A 20,728-nucleotide genomic window follows, 5' to 3' on the forward strand; every position below is an offset into this window, starting at 1 on the left:
GACCAATTAGATCTATTAATAAAAGGGGTAAGTCTAATCCACACTTAAATAGATTTTTCTATAGTACCTGGTTAAAATTTATTTTCATATTTTTAATAAGTACCAGCAGCAGGTCCATTATAATCTAAATCAAGATCTTCAGCACCTACAATTTCTACTTTTTAAAATATTTTAATTTTAGGAATGTTATTCCATACTTAATCAAATCCATCTTCTCTGTAGCATCCAGTTCCTCCACATAAAGCTAAATTAACAATTCTACCTGGAAAATTATTATATATAAAAGATTATCCTACAAATATACTGTAGATATTAGAATATGTATGAACAATTTTATTAAAATTTAAAATAGATTATTTTTATTAATTAAATTTTTATAAAACATATGATTTTTATAATTAAGGTGAATAAGCATGATATAGATAAAACCAAACATCTTCGTTTTTTTGTTCAAAATTAATATTTTAATATACATTATTATTTTTAGTTTTCAAATCATATGTAGCGAAATACAGAATATTATTAATTACAAAGAAAGCTAATGTTCTATCACCTGGTTTAGCCAAATTTTCTGGTTTTTAATTAGAATTTAAGTGATATCCTGTACTCCATTTTTATCTTCTTATATTTTTACTTAATTTAAACCATCCATAAATAGCGAATTCTTAAATTGTATTGAATTTATCTTTAAAAACTGTCACTTTTCCGCCGTTTTTTTTATATTCATCGTATTCTTTATCATCTAAGATTTATAATTATTTTTGTATGTTATCATCTTTAGTTTATTTTGGCTTTTCTTCAGATTTAGGTTAATTTAAAGGATTTACAGGTTAAGGTAAAGGGTCTACAGGTTGAGGTAAATTATCTACAGATTAAGGTAAAGAATCTACAGATTAAGTTAAAGAATCTACAGTTTAAGGTAAAGAATCTACAGGTTAAGATAAAGGATATACAGGTTAAGGTAAAGGATCTACAGATTAAGGTAAGGAATCTACAGGTTAAGATAAAGGATCTAAAGGTTAAGGTAAATGATCTACAGGTTAAGGTAAAGGATTTACAGATTAAGGTAAAGGATCTACAAGTTAAGGTAAAGGATCTACAGGTTAAGGTAAAGGATTTACAGGTTAAGGTAAAGGATCTACAGGTTAAGGTTAAGGTTAAGGTTAAGGTAAAGGTAAAGGATCTACAGGTTAAGGTAAAGGATTTACAGGTTAAGGTAAAGGATTTACAGGTTAAGGTAAAGGATCTACAGGTTAAGGTTAAGGTAAAGGATCTACAGGTTAAGGTTAAGGTAAAGGATCTACAGGTTAAGGTTAAGGTAAAGGATTTACAGGTTAAGGTAAAGGATCTACAGGTTAAGGTAAAGGATCTAAAGGTTAAGGTAAATGATCTACAGGTTAAGGTTAAGGTAATGGATCTATAGGCTAAGGTAAAGGATCTACAGGTTAAGGTAAAGGATTTACAGGTTAAGGTAAAGGATCTACAGGTTAAGGTTAAGGATCTACAGGTTAAGGTAAAGGATTTACAGGTTAAGGTAAAGGATCTACAGGTTAAGGTTAAGGTAAAGAATCTACAGTTTAAGGTAAAGAATCTACAGGTTAAGATAAAGGATATATAGGTTAAGGTTAAGGTAAAGGATCTACAGGTTAAGGTAAAGGATTTACAGGTTAAGGTAAAGGATTTACAGGTTAAGGTAAATGATCTACAGGTTAAGGTAAAGGATTTACAGACTAAGGATCTACAGGTTAAGGCAAAGGATTTACAGGGTTAGGAATGACAACAGTAATCGGTTTACTTTATTACCAAGTTTTTTCTTTATAACAATTAACGCCTCCACATAATACAAGGGAATTTATTTTTCCAGGAAACTTTGAATATGTGAAAGTTTATCCAACCCATAAAATATATTTCGTAGATTCTTAGTGCTGTATTTGATTTAAGTGGATAATACTGGGATCTTAATTTGGGAATTGTGCAAAGATATAGGCCTTTTATTTAATATCACTATAAGCATGATAAATAAGTTGCCATTTAGAAAGATTTTCTTCCATAATCGTAATTGTACTTAGTACAGCAGGGTTATTAGTAGCCAAGTCATATGTAGTGAAACTATAAACGTTCTATTGCATATGTAAAGCGAGTACTCTATCACCTACTTTAGCTTTATCTTCAGGAACTAAATTCTAATTGAGTTAATAAACAGCAGCATTATTTTAACGATTTGCTGATCTGGATACTCTAAACCAACCTTATAAGGAAAATTCTTAAATTCCTTTGAATTTATCTTCGTAGACTTGTTCAATCTGATTTTCTTCTAGGAAATTTTTTTCTTTGAAAAGAGTATATTATTGGTGCGTTTTCTAAAACGTTATCTATTCTTTTGCTTCTATTTCTACATCATCACCTTCTTAATCGAAATCTTGCTTTAAATTTTTTATGGTAAGCAGCTAGTTACTTTTATATCCAGATATAGTTTGGCCCTGTGCTAATCCTTGTAGCAATATGGTTGCTAATATTATAAAAATTAGTATATTTTTCATTTATTTTTGGTTTTAAAGAAAATAGTTTTTTTAATTGCCTTCCTTTATTGTTTTTTTGTAATTTTTTATTTAATTATTATATTTATAAAAGAAATAATAATAAAGCTTTATAATGAAAAATTTATAAAGCAAGCTTTTTTTAAAAAATATTTGATTTAATTGATTAGGCATGATTTTCAAATAAGATTTTAATTGTATTAGTTATATTTAAATTTAAACAATAATAATTTTTTTTTCTGTTTTAGACATAAATTTCATAAAACGATATTAAAATTATTTAATAATTTGATTATTTTTAAAAACGCTTCGTTTTAATATTTTATAATTATTTATATTTAAAAAAATTATTTTTAAATAAGATTAAAAAAAAAATCATCTAACGATATATTTAATAATCTTTATAATTATAATAAAATTATATTTCAGACAAAATTAAAATTTATAATATTTTTTTTATTAAAATATTTTTAAATTGATATTTTTTTTATATATTTTTAAATAATTAAAAATATAATATTTTTTAATAATAAATTTTTTAATATTTTAGAAATAAATAAATATTTATTTTTATTTAAATTCTATCAATATATGAAATATAGAAGATTTATGTAAAATTATGGATTACATAATTATATTATAGATTAAATATATAAAATTTATTATGCATATTTGTTTAATATAATAAAAAACTATTTATTTTTAAAATAATTTATTATTGTCATAATAATAATAATCATTATTATTCTTTATTTTTCTTCTAATAGATTTCTTCTATTTTTTATATATTATATATATGACATATTAAATATATATCAATATCAACAGTTTTTATATATATATATATTTATAAAATTATATAATGTAAAATATATATAATTTTATATTTATTTATAACTGTTATTTATATTTATTTATATAAATACTACTATCATTAATATTTTTATTTATTATATGTTATAATCTATATATAATTTTCATTTTTTTATGATACTATAAATAAAATTTAAACATACATACAAATAATAATATTTTTAATATACTTTTATTTTTTATATATCTAAAAGAAATAAATAAAATTATTATAGAAATAATAACATTTTATATTTTTTCAATATTAATTTTTTTTTTTTGATCTTTTAATAAAATCTTATAAACAAAATTAAGTATATATTATACATGTTTTTTTAAATAATATTTTTTTAACATGAATTATATATATATTAATTTATTTAATAAATTTTTACTTTTATAATTTATTTTTAATTTTATTATTTTACAATAATATATTTTTTTATTTAATATTTTATATTTTATATTTATTTATCAATTTTTTTTCTTTTTAATAATATTAAATTGATTAATTTTTTTATTTCCTAAAATTTATAATTAAATTATTTAATAAAATTATCTAACTATGATAAAATCAATCATCAATAGATTGATTTAAAATAATTTAATTTAAAAAAATACAAAATTTTATTTAATATATAATAAATTAAAATTTGTAAATAATATACAATATAATTTTAGCATTAAAAAATATAAAAAATAAAATATTTATTATATAATTATATAAAATATAATTTTTATTATTTAAAAAAATAAATTATTATATTTTTAAAAAATTGTATTTGAGTATCTACTTTTTTAATACAATTTTAAAAATTTATATAATTTAAAATGAAATTATATATATTTATTTATTTATATATTTTTTTCAATATTTTTAAGTTATGTAAAATAAGAAAAATATATAATAGAGAAATTAATAAATTTTTAACAAAAAGATTTATAAAAAATATGTAATTAAATAAAAAAATATAAAAACTCTTTAAGAAAAAAAAATATAAAGAAAAAACATTTAAAAGTAAGAAACTAAAATAAATAGAAAAATAAAAATGAATTAAATTTAAAATATTAAAATAAAAAAACAATACTCTAAAATTACCGAATAAGTCAAAAAATAATTTCTTTTCAAAATATTTTTCGAAAATAAATCTATCAAAAAATCTGCTGAAGAAGTTAATATTAATTATTCATCAGCTAAAATGATATTAAACCATTATAGAAAAAAATAAAGAACAGAAATATCTCAAAATGAAACAGATATAACTATATAAAAAGAAGATGATAAAACCTGTATTTATAGGAATTTTTTTAATGAAAATCAGCTTGTAAAAATAGATATATTTTCAACAATAGGAGGATAAAATTAAAACAAAATATAGGATATTGAAAACATTTAATACAAAGGAATTAAAAAAATTAAATTATGTCAATTTATAAACATAATAAATAAATATTTAAAAAATATTAACCTTAATAAAAAGAAATGGTTAATATTGAAAATTTAAAATACTATATTGAAATACTTCATAATTAATTATAATAAAATTGAGACTTATATTACAGTTTTGTTTAAAACAAAATTTATTGATAAATTAATTTGTGAAAAGGTATTAATTTAAAAATAAAAAAATTATATAAATTGAATAAATTATTATTATTTTTTTATTTAATATATAATAATTTTATTAATTTGTTTAACTTTGTAAAACACAAAATAAAAAATATTTTACTTTTTAATTTGCAATAGATTATATAAATAGAAAATAAATAAAAAAAAATCATAAATTAATAAAAATAAAAATATAAATATATAACAAAAAAATAAATATATTTTATTTAATAATATAAAATATATTTTATAATAGAAAAAAAATGCATTTAAATAAATAAAAGTAAAATAAAATATTTAATATAATTAATTTTATAATTAATAAATATTTATATAAAAAATATATTTAAATATATAATAAATTAAATGTTATTATATTTAAAGAAATAAAACAATTATAAATATAATAATTTTTTTTATATTATATTATATGCATTATTTTTTTATAAATATAATATTTATCTTTAATAATATTAATAATAATAAAAAAAAATTTTAAAAAATATATATTAATTAATTTTATAATTATTTTAATAAAATAAATTAAATAGATTATTTAATATTTTTATAAATATATATATATATATATATATATATATATATATATATATTTATTTATACATATATATATTATATTAATTTTTTTTTTTTTATAATGACATTTTTAGATATATTGTATTATTAAAAACATTATATTTTGCTTGATTTTTTTATTAGATATTCTTTTTATTTTTAAATAAAAAGAATAATTTTTTCTAATATATGAATTCATTTTAAATTAATTATACAATTTTCTATTTTTTTTTTTTTCAATATATATTTAATTTTTTAACTTTTTACCTTTTTTTTTTCTAAAATATCATTATTTATTTTTTAATTTTTTTATTTTTAAATACTTAATATCAAATTAATTATGTTATATAATTATAAAATTTCTTTTTACTTATTTTTATATTTTTTTTATTTTACATAAATTTACAACTTAATATTATTTTTAATTATCAATTATTATTTTTAACAATGTATTCTATTATAATTGAATTTGTTTAATGTTTTTAATTTTTTAAAAGGCTATTAATTACAACATAATTAAAACAAACATTTTATATTCTCGAATTTATTTTAATTAGTTCAATCTCATATGTTCTAAATTATTATTTAAAAAAAAAAATATTTACATATATATTATTATTTTTATTCTTCAAATTCTTTTTTGAACATTAATTATATACCTTTAAATATGCTTTAAATTATTTGAAACTCTATCAAACTCCATAAATTAATATTCGATTTATCTGATAAAAGCAAAATTAAACTATCGCACTTGAAGACTTAATCTATAACTAAAAATTTGTCTAGATTTTTATTTATAACAAAATATATCTCATATTTTTAGTAAAAGAAGCCTAGTATGCCTAGTTCTTTACTATTAAAATAAAAAAAATGAACAGAATCTGAAGAAACCAAAGCAGAATAAGTGTTTAAGAAAATAACTTTTTTAACTCGTAATGAAAATTAGCCGTTGATAAAGTTTCTTACGTATAATTATTCTAATTAGAAATATAAATTAAAATAATTTGCTGCACTAGTAAAAAGTTCTTAATCTTGCTTCAAAGCCTGTGCATTTACACAATTTTTATGTTATTTTTATTTATATTTACAATTATTCGATTAATTTTAACTTTCTTCATGATGAATTAAAATAGATTTCTTTTCTCCCACTACTTATGAGCCTTCAACTATCATTATTTTATTCTTGATTTAAATTAATTTCATCATCATTAGGTTTCTTAGAAATTCAATTTATAATATCCGTAATCATTCTGTTATATTTTTTGAACTTCTTCATCTTCGCTCTTTGTTCTTAATTATAACAGTAAATAAATTAAACTCAGTGTCTCCTACAAGCAACTTCCTGTTATTAGTATTTAAAAAATAAAAAATATAAGGTCAATTCACTTGTGCATGATCATTTTATAATTTACAAGTCCTTATATATCATAAATATATATAACCAGGATGTAAAGCAATTAAACATAGTAATAAATTGTTACAAAGTAACCCCAAACAATTTTTCGTCTGTTAATATTTAATCTTTAGGCTCATTGTATTCATAATAATTTAAATATCAAGATCCGAAAATATTTATTTTTCTAATGTGAATTTATTACGAAACTAATTAGTTCTTCAGTAGATACATTTATAGTTTCATATATAATTAAATTTCAGGAACTTTTATTAATGTTAATATATTATTTTATTTTTTATTTAAGAAAAAAAAATCATACAGAAAAAATATACGTATTGTTAAATAATTTCAATTAATTGCTCATAAAAATATTTGCCATACAAAACATCACATTTATGTGTATTTGCTCATAAAAAAAATCCACATTATTTGCATTATATAATTTAAAAGGGTTGAATCCTATTATAAAACAATCAGAAATCTAATTCTTTCAAAATAAACTATTTTTTCAATAGGAGTATCATGCTTATAATTATCTTCTTTATTGAATTTTTAAAACTTCTATTATTTCTTAAAATATTTAAGTATAATATATGATCAAAATATTTACATATCATAGTAACTTTTTATTTATAAATTTTTTATTTGAAATAAAAAAATAAAATAAAACATATTTTATAATTATAAAAATATATACCATCTATATTAACTTCTTTAAAAAATCTATTCAAGCTAAAGAGATTTAATCGTCATTTTGTGAATCACTTTTATCAAATTTTAAATTATATAACATTAAACAAAATTCATATATTTTTAATGTTTTTTTTTATCACTAATATCAAATTGTTTTTCGATTTTTTTATTTTTTTAAATGAAACCTTTCAATTATATTAATTTCATAATTTTGTTTTCAATGAATGTTTTCATGAGATTATTATATTTCAATAATTTTTAACTTAATCCATTATATAATATTATTTTTAATTTTAAAATATTTTATAATAATTTTTAATTTTGATATTTTATATTTATTTATTATTATTTATTTTATAATATTATTATTTAATTATTTATTTAATTAAAAAAATAAATTTTATATTTTTATAATATATTAATATTATAATATGAAATATAAAAATAGTAATAATATATATCTATTAAATTTGAATAAACTAAAAATAATTAATTATATTTATTAGTTATAAATATAAAATATAAAAAATAAAAATAAATCTTAAATAATAAAATAAATAAATATTTTATTTAATTTATTAAATTATGAATATATTTTTATATTTCTATAAATGATTATAATATAAAAATGTATATTATATTTTATTAACTATTTTTTTTTCTTATTACTAACATAAAATATGCAATATTTAATATTTTATAGAAAATTAATAAATTTGAAATATCTTTTTTTTTGAATTTGTAAATTATTTAAATGTAAATATATTTTATTTTTAATTTTTTTTATTTGAAATTAAATTTATATTTTATAAAACATAAATATAATATTTTTATACATAATAACTTTATATATATCTTTATAAAATATATATAAAAATATTTTTTAATATATAAAAATATAATATAATATAAAATAATATAATATGTAATTTAATATAATATAAAAAATTATATATAATTAAATAAAATTTGACATATGTAATATATTAAAAAAATATAAATACATAAAATTTTATTTATATAAAAATTATATTTAATATATATATTATATAGTTTTATATTATCAAAATTATTATGTTTTTATAAATGGTTTTTATAATTATGCTTAAAAAAAATTTTATCTTATGGAAATACTATAACTTATAATCTTATGAATGAAGCAGTAAATTTAATGAATTCATAATTACAAAAAAAAAATTAGCAATAAATAACAATGAGATAAAATTAAATTTATTTTAATAAAAAAAGTATAAAACTATGATGTAAATTATAAAAGATAATTAAAAAAAGAAGTTTGGATTTAAATATTAATTTTAAAAATTTATTTTATACTCAAAAACAAATTATTGATAAATATGTAATATAGAAATTAACATTAAATTATTAAAAATGTTTTTTAAATTATATTTATATATTAAATATATATAAATATGTTTATATATATATATATATTTATATTTATATTTATATATTATTATTATTATTATGCTAATGTTATGATTTTATTTTTATTTACATTATTTTTTTCTTTTTTTTAATGAAAATATTAAATAATTAATTTATAATTATTTTTATAAAATTTTTTACTTATATTATATAATTTTAAAATATAAATTTTATACATTATTTATATTTTTAAAATAACCTGAAAGATTTTTTTTATTTATTCATTTTTACTTTATTTAATATATATATATTAAATATAAATAAAAAAATATCTTTATATATTTTTTATATTTTTAATTTAATAAAATTATTTCATTTAATTTAATAATTTTTTATTATAATATGTTTTCTTAATAATATTTATTATAATTTTTTATTATATTTTAATTATATTCTTAATAACTATAATAAATTTTTTAAAATTACAAATATTTTTTAAATATTTAGAGTTAATAGTTTTAAATTATAATCCTTTATATAATTTTATTAAAAATTTATAAATTATTGATATTTTAAATTATAAAAAATTTTAATATATTTAGATGTATTAATGTTAGAAAATGAAATTATCTTTTTGAATAGAATTTAAAAATAATTCAAATAAACATAAATTAATTAAATAAAATTAAAATAAATATGAATTGATTATATTACAAAAATAATCAATTTTTCCTTAAAAACTTTAAATAATAAAAAAGAAAAACTAAAAAAGCTAAATAAAAAATAAATTAAATATATTTGAAATTATCTTAATTAACAGGACATCCTGCCTTATTATGAATAACTAGTTTTCTTTTACATTAAGTAACTTGAAAAGAGTCATATTTTTAAATAATCCACTCATAATTATCTGTTTTAGAACAAATAATTTCGAAAATAATTTATTTTCTGAATCCTACGTCTGATTGATTTTAACTTTGTCTACATATTCTACCATTTTTATAAATAATTTGAATTCCATTTTTAATTGGAAGTATCAATTAAGTATCCATTTTAGCCAAAATATCACATTAATCTTTTATAACATCTCCATTAATTGATAAAGTTTCATAAATAACATTATTAGTATTATCGCAAATTATATTCTAACCCTAATCTGCAAAATTGAACACATAGACACTAGTAAATAATCCAGAATCAGAATGCGATTCGGCAATAATCCAAGGTGAATCGTTTTTGACTAAATTACACCAATTATATTAGCTTCCTTTTATATTTTTCTCGCAAGGTAAAGAAAATAAAGTTAATGGCAATAATAAATAAAAAATTATCATAATTAACTTTTTTTTCTCCAAATTTATAAAAAATCTTTTTTTTATTCAATTAATAATATAAATATATAAAGAAATATTATTGTACATATTATTTTCTTATAAATCGAATAAAAATAATAATACTTTTTAATACATTTTAATTATATTATAAATAAAGTTAAATTCTTACAATATTTTTTATTTCATGTATATAATAAATTATTTATTTAAAAATTAAATGCTTTATCTAAAATTAAATTTGTATAAAAAATCAAAGAATTATCTTAAAATTCTTTATTTTCTTTAATTTGTTCATTTATTCCATCTATTATTTACAAAATTTAATTATCTGTAATTTTCCTTATAATTTCGTGTTGATTTTCAGAAAAATCCAATATAAAATTAATTATTTTCAATAAAATTTCAAATATTTCATTTTTTCCAAAATAAAAATTCTCTAAATCGTCTTTGATATTTTTAAAAAAATCCCATTTTTGATTTTAAAAAATAAAAACACATCCAAACCCCTAATTTAATTAAAATACACTCCATAAAATTTTCCAAAAAGTTTCCTTTACAAGTTAATTTTCTCTTTAAAAGCAACCCTAATTTAAAAAATGGGGAATAATTTCAAAAATAATCTATTATTTAAAAACAAAATACTCGCATTCGATGAAACACAAAATGATAGAAAAAGCTTTTTCCTTCACTATTGCTGAATTATTGTTAAAAATATCGTTTTTTAATGCGAAATTGATCAATGTGTCACCCAATAGATTACATATTGAATATTTTAAATCTTTATTTTAACCTTCCAAGCATTTTAAAATTATTTTATAAATAGGAAGGCGCATATAAGGATTATTTTATTATAATATAGATATAAGTAGTTCAAAAAAAGGACTGTTTTTTTGGAATTTTAATTCTTTTTTTTTTAATATTTGACATAAAACATAGGTTAAGTTAATTCTTAAATTATAATTTTCAAAAAACAGAAAAATTTTGTAAATTTATTATATATTTTATATTAAAAGTTCTATAAAATATGTTTTTTTTTATACTTTTTTAGCTAAACTATTCATTATAAGATCTAAAACCCAAATTATTTTTTCAAAGATAGGTCCATTTTATTAATTTAAAGGAATATAATTTAATAAAAAAAATACTTTATGTAAAAAACCGTCATTTTTTTTACTAAAACATACAAAATAATTCAAAAACCTATCCTCTACAGCAATAAAATTACCTATAATAAATATTGAATATTAAATGATAGATAAGTTTCCCATATTTTGGTTAAAGAAGCTTTCTGTAAGTTCCAAAAATGAATACTTTTCCAAAAAAGTGCATTATATATTATTCCCGCGAACTAAATTTCCTAAAAATCTCAAAAAAATACTTACTTTTTCCTGTTCAGTTTCAATCTTTAATTCCAAAAGTAGCTTTTAAATAAAAATTTCATTTTTTAATATTTTTTCGATTATTTCAAATGTATTATCTTTATTTTAATTTATTTTTTAAAATATATTAAATTTTTTTTTTTTACCTATTTCTTCTAAATAAATAGAAAGTTTGAAACAAGCATTAACAAAATACAAATGAGAAATATTTTCTTACAAACAAATATTAATTATATTATGAATATTATCTTTATAAGTTTTAAGTTTATTATAATTATTCTTTGAAATATTTTGGTTTGTTTGGATAAAATTATTAAAATTCTTATTAATGAAAATTTCTTGTTTTAATGAATAATTTAGGCTTTATAGACGATATAAGTTTATTTTTTGATTTATTTTTTTAGAACGAATTTATATTTAATACTATTATTTAAGTTTTTATTTTCTTTAGTTAATATAATTTATCATTTTTTTAATTTATAATATATCTATAATTTTTTATAGTGTTTTTATATTAAAATAATTTTTATTTCGCTAACTTTTTTTTTAACTTATTATTCTTTACTAAAAAAAAATAATAAATTTTGATTTTTTAGACTTAATAACTTTTTATTATTAAAACAAACAAACAAAATCAAATAAACATAAATGAAACATAAAAAAAATATCAAATATCAGATTTACGTAGCCTAAATTTTTCAAAATAATCATCTATATTTTTTTTTTATATAACACCTGAAATTTTTTATTTATTATTGAGATTCTCTAAGTTATTTGTTTTAGGGATAAAATCTTTTTAATCTGAAAATACATTCGGAAAATTATCGAATTCATTGATATCATCTTTAATATTTTCTTGTTTAGTATTATTATATTTATTTGCAAAAGCAATAAGATCATCAATATCCTAATCGTCTGATTCAGATTCTGCTTTTTGACCTTAATAAATGAGATTTTTATTTTGATCAAAAACTTCGTTTTCTTCTTAGATTTATTTACTATAATCTAAATTTTCTTCAGCAATGTCATCATATTCTTAAAAAAGATTATCAAAAGTTTTCTTCATATTAACTTTTTTCTTTTCTCCTTTTATTTAAATAATTGTTTATTTATCATTCAAAAGTTGCTTGAGTTTACTTTTATTTACAATCAACTACATAAACATAAAATTACCCTTTTTTATAGGTTTTTCTTACAAAAACTCTTAATTAATTAATTATTTTATTGTCTATTCGGTTTCACCTTAATTATAGCTTTTCATAATACCGTAAATAGAACTATTTTCTAACATATTTGTATATCTTTTAAATTTAGTACTTATTTTTGTACCTCTTAAGCATTCCATAAACTATCTTTAAGTCAAATTTACACCTTATTCTTAAAAATCAGCATATTGTTCCATAAACTATTTACAAACATTAGTTAAGTCTAAAAGCTATATATTTTCATTATTTTAAGGGTTTGACCTGCTTACACAATTATCACACATTTTATTGCAATGTTTTTCATCGAAAATTTCTCCTAAATATGCTAATTATATTTACCTTCTGCATTATTCTTTATTTTCACAATAACTTTTTTTGTATTTTTAAGTATAACAAAAAAAATTAAAAATTTTACCTAATCATTTTTTATAGTTATGTATATTATTATGCTTTAAGCTTTTCAGATCCTGTACCTTTATTAATTAAAAAACTTAAAGAAGATTTATCTGAGGGACTATAATAAATTCTGCAATGAGATATTTTTCCATCTCTTCCTGCTCTTCCAGCTTCTTAATAATAACCCTCTAAAGATTTAGAAAACGAATAATGAATTACAAATCTAACATCAGGTTTATCTATACCCATCCCAAAAGCAATTGTAGCACAAATAATTTAAATGTCGTTTTACATCCATAAATTTTGAACTTTATCTTTCTCAGAATCACTAAGTTTACTATTATAATAGCATGAATTGATTCCATGTTTTTTAGTTAATTCTTCAGAAAGCGATCGAGTATCTTTTTTAGTACAACAATATATTATTCCACTTTATCTATTAAACTTTTCTTTTAAATAAAATAAAATTATATAAATTTAATAAATATTTACCTTTAATAAAAGTGACCATATGTTAAATAACTTAGTTATTAGGTACTTAAATAACATCATAATATAAATTTGGTCTATTAAATGAACACTAAAAATACGACGCTCCTTTAATTTTCATTTATTTAATAATATCAATTTTACACTTTTCAGTTGCAGTAGCAGTCAAAGCCAATACTGGTACATTAGGAAATTATTACTTAAGATTTCCCAATTAACAATAATCTTTTCTAAAATCATGCCCCCAATGCGAAACACAATGGGCTTCATCAACTACAAATCTTTTAAGTTTTCCGATATTATTGCATTTAATGAGAAAGCTATTAAAATTATTATCTTGCATTATTTTTTCTGGAGTAACTAAAAGTATTTTAGGATAATCTGAATCTTATTCTAAAATTTTCCTTAAATCATTTTCATAAATTTTCCTTTCTCCCTAAACTTTAATAGCATATATTCCTAATTTTTTCATGCCCGAAAGTTAGTCATAAATTAAAGAAATCAAAGGCATTACCACTACATATATTCCGTCTTATATAAGTGCTGGAATTTAAAAAGTTAAAGATTTTCCACCTCCAGTGGGCATCATTGCGAATACATTTTTGTCTTCCAAAACACAGTTTATTATGGCTTTTTAATTATTTCTAAATTACTAATAACCATATTTTTTTCTTAAAATTTCGTACATTTATACATCCCATTTATGTGGTTTTATATATTTTTTTATGTCCTCTACTTTATAAAATTGATTTGATTTTGGAATGTTTTAGTCTGGAACTTCGTTGGGATTGCTTTCTTGAATTTCTGGTTCTGTAATGTTTTTTAATGTATTTTTATTTTATCCATTTTGTTAAAATATTGGATGTTATTGAAATAAGTTTACATTTTATTAAGTTTTTATTTCTAAATTTTAAGAATTTTTTATTTCTGGATTTTATATGTGGTTTTTTTTAGGGTTTTATATATAATTTTTTTAAGTATTTTACATATGATTTCCTATAGGATTTTATATATTCTTTGGGATTTAAAAAGGAGTATTTATTTTTTACTAGATACTTTATTTTTAATTATTTTATTCTTGTGTATTAGTTTATAAGGATTTTAGTTTCTAAAGAAATGTTGGTTCTTTTGGTGGTTGAATTAGTGGCTTTGGTTAAATAAAAGAATTTTGAGATACCACTTTTGGATTTTAATGTATTGCGTTTGGACTTTCAAAGTGCTTAGAATAATTTATTTAACTTACATCTTAATCTATCTTAGCTTTAAATTTGTATTATGAGTCCTTTAATACCTATTATTATGAAATTTCACTTAACTCTTTGGCAAATTAATCAAAAAAATTATTGTTTTAATCAATTAGTTTATTTAATTAATCATTTTTTTTCTTTTTTTCTAATAAATCAAAATAAGTGCAATTCATTTTTTTTAAATTTTATAAATTATTTTAAATGTTAATTTATATTTCTTATTACTTTTTTAAGAATTTTTTTTTTTGATATCAAATTATTAACCCGCTAATAATAAAAAAAAATATTAATTAATTATTTAAATTTTTTTCATTAAAAAAATATGTATTTTAATTTCATTATTTATATAAAAATTAAATAATTAAAAGCCATATATTAATTTATAAATTATATATTTTTATAAAAAAAATTATATTTTTATATATTTACTTTAATAATTATTCCAGAGATTTAAGTAAATAAATTTTAAAAATAGACACGAAAAAAATTAAATAATGAAATTACTATTTCATGTTTTTATTTAAAAATAATTTTATAATACATATTTTTAAAAAACATTTATATAAACTTGAATTTAGTTTAATTTAAATTTTTAATAAAATAATAATTTTTTATAATATAATATTGAATTTGTTTTTTAAATAATTAATTTATAAAAAAATTAAAAAGAGATAAAATTTTAGTGCAGTTATTATAGATTATAAAATTTATTAAAATATTAAAGAATAACATAAAAATAAAATCGAAGAAAATTATATCAATTAACTTACTATAATAATCTTTTTCAATTAATCTTGAGAAATAATTACTAGAAAAGAGAAGAAAAATTATTTTTCTATTAATAGGTCATCAAGATTCAAAACATAATACTAAAAATTTCAAAGATCATTTACCTTAAAGTACTTTAGGATAATTTTTTTAATATAACTTTTTGCAGAATTTTTTTTTTTTAAATAATAACATATATTAAAAACATATTTATATAGATTTCATAAATGAATATATTAACAATTTTACTAGTGACAAAATTTACAAATTAATTAAATCTCTTTAAAAGTTTTATAAATAACATATAAATTTTTAAATTTTTAATGTAAAATATATATAAAAAATTAATTTAATAATATTTAAAATTATATATTGTTAATTAAATTTAATTTTTTATTTTAAATATATTTATTATTCAAATAAAATTACAAATTATCAAACTATAACCATTTAATATTTAAGAAAAATATAGGATAAAAATAAAATATATTACAATAATAATACTATAAAATTATTAAAAAATATTATTTTCTATAAATATATTAGGATGGATTATCCTTCGTAAACTGAAGACGACGAAGAATTTCCATATTAGTTTTGTTTGCCACAAAAGTTCACATATAAAAACAATTTAAAAATAAAACCTTAGCAAATAAATTAAACATAAACGAGTTTTCGAATAAGCTCCCCTAAAAGAATAATAAAAAGTTAAAATTTAATTCAACCTGAAATTCCTTTGTATTAAAATTCTTTATAAACTGCAAAAACTAAAATTTAAAATTAACCAAAAACTCTTTACAGAAAGCCAAGTGTAGATCAAGAATAACTTAAATTTACTCATTTATAAAATAACCCTCAAAAGAAAAAAGAATTTTTTTTTTTTATGCAGAATTATATAAATTATAATAGTACAATATCAAATGTATCTACATTAAATAATAATACTAATAAGTAATATTTATAAGATTATTAGAGAAAAAATTAAAATAAAAATTCTTAAACAGAATATTTTTTTTAAAAATATTAAGAAAAAGAAAATCAATAAGAATAATAAATACGACATAATATAAGATGTAATAGTTATTAATTGTTTTTGAAATCAAAAACTAGCAATATGATTAATAATAGAAAAAAAATACATTCTTAAGATTACAATTTTAATTAAATATACGGAAATCCGAATGAAAATAATTGTAATTAAAACAAAAAATGTTAAATTTTGATTAAAAAGTTTGCTTTTAATATTCCTCAATAATGCATTTGAAAAAATTATTGATACCTTCGATAAAATTATATTCGTATTTATTAAAAAAAAAAAATTAAAAGAAAACATATATTATTCAAATATAGATTAAGGATATAATATTATTATATATACCTTTATATATATATTTATAATTTATTTAAGAAGAAATATAATTTATATTTAAATATTATTTTTATTATCAGTTTTTTATATAAAATATAAAAATTAATATCAAAATAAATAATTTTTTTTTTAAACAAAATAAATTATATTATTTAAAACATTTTAGTTATTTAAATGTTAAAAAAATTATAACTTTTTTTATTTGAAATAAGAAAATTTTGAAATAATTTATTTCTATGGACATAACATAAGCTATATCAAAAAATGAATAATCATAATTACTAAGAAAAATAGAAGAATTAGAATAAGAACATTTTGAAGCAGTTGAAAGGCTAAGAAGTACTTTACAAAGCGAAAATAATAAAAAAATACATTAATTAAAAGAAACAATATGTAAATAAGAATTAAAAATAGAACATTTACAAAGAGTTATTTAAGATTAAGAAGAAAGCATTGAAAACTAGCATATTTTAATTAAATAATCATTTTTGAAGGATAACGAAAACAAAAAGAAAATTTTAAAATCATTAATAATAAGTATTCAAGAAATAACAAATAAGTTTTAATCTACAATTAACTTTTTTATTGAATAAAAGCCTATTGTTGTTGAAAAAGTATAATAAGTTAATACTTTTGAAAAAATTTATAAAGAAGTTATTAAAGAAAGTGCAAATGTAGTTTTGAAAAAAGAGTAAAATAATTTTCAAGTTTATTAATTGAAAAATTTGGTTGATTAATTAAATTAAAAAATTTAAGATATTACATTTCAAAATTTGTCAATTATAAATGTAAAATAAAAATATATTTATATAATTTTTAATAAAAAAAGGAATATAATTTAGAAAAAATAAAATTAAATGATTAAAAAAATATATAAAATTAAGATATTTCTAATATTCAATAAGAAAATAATATTAATAAAGAATTAAATGTTTTAAATAAGTAAATTGAAAATCTTCAATAAGAATTAGTAAGATGTTAAATTGAAAAAGCAGAGTTATAATTAATTATTAAAACTTAGAATGAACAAATTTCTTAAATATAAAATGAACTTAATGTTTATATTTCTAAATACCAAAATATTAATTTTAATGATCAAAATTAATATTTACTTCAAGTAAGCAATTAGGAAAATAATTCTAATTAAAATTAATTTTAGAAAGAAATTAATTAACTTAAACAATAAATAAAAATACTTCATAAAGACAAAATAAATACTATAGAAAATTATAAATAAGAAATTAATAATTTATATAATTTACAAAAAGATTAGAGTAAAGAGTTACAACTTTTGTTTGATAAAAATAAAGAAATATTGTATAAAGATATGAATCTAAATGAACTTTAAAGAGAATTAGAAAACTAAAATAACTTAATTTTGAATTATTATTTAAAAGAAAATGATATTTAGAAAAAATACTAAGTAAATTTTAGATTTTTATATATTATATATAATTAATTATAAAAGGAAATTTCTTAAATAAAATATAAAAAAACTTAATCAGTAAACATTAGTAATAATTGTATAAACATAGAAAATGTATTTACAAATAAATAAGAAATTAATGAGACTAATATTCGAAAGTTCAGTTCAATAATAAATGAAATTAATTTATAGATAAATAATCATTAATAAAATTTATAATAAAGTAATTATGAAGTTCAAAATCTTAACTAAGCATTAAATAATGAATTATAAAGAAATAAATAAAACAAGGAATTTTTCACTCTTATAAAATCAAGTTTAGAATAGATAGAAACAACATAAAAATAATTGAATATATTTTAATTAGAAAATGAAAAACTTAAAGTAAATTTAGAAAATGCAAATTAATAAATAATGTAATTGAACAATTAATTTAATGTAAAAAATAATTCATAAAATTCTGATAATCTCAATTGTTAATAGTAATATAATACTTCTCATTTATAAAATAATGACTTAAATTATAAAGAATAATAACCAGGTACTATAATTAAAACAGATAGTTAAAATTTTGTAAATGGATATGATTAAACTATTTAAAATTAAAAGAATAATCAAAAATAATAAAATGAAAATATATAGGAAATACATAAATAAAAATAAATTGGTAATATTATTTTTATATTAATTTAATATAAAATTATTTATTTTTATTTAAGAAAAAGATAAAATTGATTAATAAATAGAATAATAAAATTGATAAATATTTATAATTGAAAATGCAATTAATATAATAATTAAAAAATTAATATTAATAGTATTTTTAATATTTTATGTTTTCGAATTTATATCTAAAATAAATTTAAAATATTAAAAAAAATGTTTAAAAAAATATTGAACTTTATATTATTTTTATATTAAAATAAATTATTTAAAAATCATAATAACTTTTAGAATATTAAATTAAATAATTAAATTTTATTTTTCTAATTCTAATTATTATTATTATTATATTGATTTTTAATTTTTCGAAAAGAAATTTGTAATTATAAATTAAATATTTTTAAAAAAATATAAGAAATATTTAAACAAATTAATTATGTATTTAAATTTTATATAAAAAAAAATTATTTATTTAGATTTTTTTTTATTTAAAATAAACTTCATAAAATATAGTAAATTTCAATTAAAATATTTAAAGAATCAAGTAAAATTAAAATAAGCAAAAATTCCCATAGTTGATAATTAAATTTTTAAAATATGAATTATTTTATTTAAAATATATTAGTAAATATATTTTGATATAATAATAATAGCCTAAATAACTATCAATAGATTATAATCTATAGAGTATAAAAATCCTCTTAAGAAATTAATATAATAATAATATATTACATAATTGACTCTGTTTATAAAAAGAATATTATAAAGTATAAATATGTAAAATTTAATTATAAACTTCATTGCTTATTTTATAAGAATAATTATAAATGATATATTTTATAAAATTAATAAAATATAAATTTAAAAAAATTTTAAGTAAATATTATATTACTACATATAAAAATATTTTCTATTATATATTTTTTCTTTTCTTTTTTTAAAAAATTAATTTTATTAATATATTAAAATATTGTATTTGTTTAGAATTGAATTTTAATGTTGGTTATAATCAAACTAAATTTATAGAATAAAACTTAAATAAAACAATATTATAATAATGAAGTTTTTTAATAAAATATGATAATTAGATTATAATATATATATTTATTATCGTAATAAGTATTTGAACAATATGTCTACAAAATTATCGAAAATTCGTCGAAAAATTGAGAACATATAGGTCTAATTCAAGTAAAATCATGTCAATATGTGTAAAAATTTGAAAAAAATCAATTTAATTTATATATATTAATATAAATATTAAAAGTCTATATAAAAAAAAGTAAAACAAAATCAAAAAAATAATAAAATAATCATTCATAAATTTAATTAAAAACAAACAAATTAAAAATAAAAAAAAGAAAAACATAAAAATGTCTTAAAAATATTAAATATTAATCAAACGA

At 16.2% G+C, this 20,728-nt stretch overlaps 2 protein-coding genes across 2 annotated transcripts, besides 26 other annotated features; both read right to left on the minus strand. All coding sequences in view use genetic code 6, as the record gives it.

Annotated features, from left to right (window-relative positions):
- Positions 1-553: 553 nt before the first annotated feature.
- On the minus strand, positions 554-2,540 carry IMG5_159820 (induced during granule regeneration 1 precursor, putative; the record flags this gene model as incomplete). Its single annotated transcript, XM_004030444.1, has 1 exon — positions 554-2,540. A coding segment is annotated over one exon (1,987 nt), but the record flags the coding sequence as incomplete, so codon positions are not given.
- Positions 816-1,766: a microsatellite.
- A 480-nt stretch (positions 2,541-3,020) lies between the features above and the next one.
- Positions 3,021-3,099: a microsatellite.
- Positions 3,048-3,082: a microsatellite.
- Positions 3,100-3,315: 216 nt separating the features above from the next.
- Positions 3,316-3,384: a microsatellite.
- A 3-nt stretch (positions 3,385-3,387) lies between these two features.
- Positions 3,388-3,417: a microsatellite.
- A 185-nt stretch (positions 3,418-3,602) lies between these two features.
- Positions 3,603-3,643: a microsatellite.
- A 133-nt stretch (positions 3,644-3,776) lies between these two features.
- Positions 3,777-3,814: a microsatellite.
- Positions 3,785-3,858: a microsatellite.
- Positions 3,859-4,114: 256 nt separating this feature from the next.
- Positions 4,115-4,165: a microsatellite.
- Positions 4,166-5,150: 985 nt separating this feature from the next.
- Positions 5,151-5,213: a microsatellite.
- A 277-nt stretch (positions 5,214-5,490) lies between these two features.
- Positions 5,491-5,579: a microsatellite.
- Positions 5,565-5,634: a microsatellite.
- A 152-nt stretch (positions 5,635-5,786) lies between these two features.
- Positions 5,787-5,888: a microsatellite.
- A 2,100-nt stretch (positions 5,889-7,988) lies between these two features.
- Positions 7,989-8,042: a microsatellite.
- Positions 7,989-8,048: a microsatellite.
- A 316-nt stretch (positions 8,049-8,364) lies between these two features.
- Positions 8,365-8,440: a microsatellite.
- An 86-nt stretch (positions 8,441-8,526) lies between these two features.
- Positions 8,527-8,585: a microsatellite.
- Positions 8,545-8,618: a microsatellite.
- Positions 8,556-8,604: a microsatellite.
- A 46-nt stretch (positions 8,619-8,664) lies between the features above and the next one.
- Positions 8,665-8,711: a microsatellite.
- Positions 8,667-8,711: a microsatellite.
- A 345-nt stretch (positions 8,712-9,056) lies between these two features.
- Positions 9,057-9,134: a microsatellite.
- Positions 9,063-9,132: a microsatellite.
- A 102-nt stretch (positions 9,135-9,236) lies between the features above and the next one.
- Positions 9,237-9,303: a microsatellite.
- Positions 9,304-9,430: 127 nt separating this feature from the next.
- Positions 9,431-9,491: a microsatellite.
- Positions 9,492-13,324: 3,833 nt separating this feature from the next.
- On the minus strand, positions 13,325-14,438 carry IMG5_159830 (hypothetical protein; the record flags this gene model as incomplete). Its single annotated transcript, XM_004030445.1, has 2 exons — positions 13,325-13,809; positions 13,853-14,438. 2 exons carry the CDS (start codon positions 14,436-14,438, stop codon positions 13,325-13,327), a joined length of 1,071 nt encoding a protein of 356 aa, XP_004030493.1.
- A 1,245-nt stretch (positions 14,439-15,683) lies between these two features.
- Positions 15,684-15,720: a microsatellite.
- Positions 15,721-20,728: the final 5,008 nt, after the last annotated feature.

Source organism: Ichthyophthirius multifiliis (genome assembly GCF_000220395.1).
Source record: "Ichthyophthirius multifiliis unplaced genomic scaffold scaff_1120509251208, whole genome shotgun sequence".
Lineage (NCBI taxonomy): Eukaryota > Ciliophora > Oligohymenophorea > Hymenostomatida > Ichthyophthirius > Ichthyophthirius multifiliis.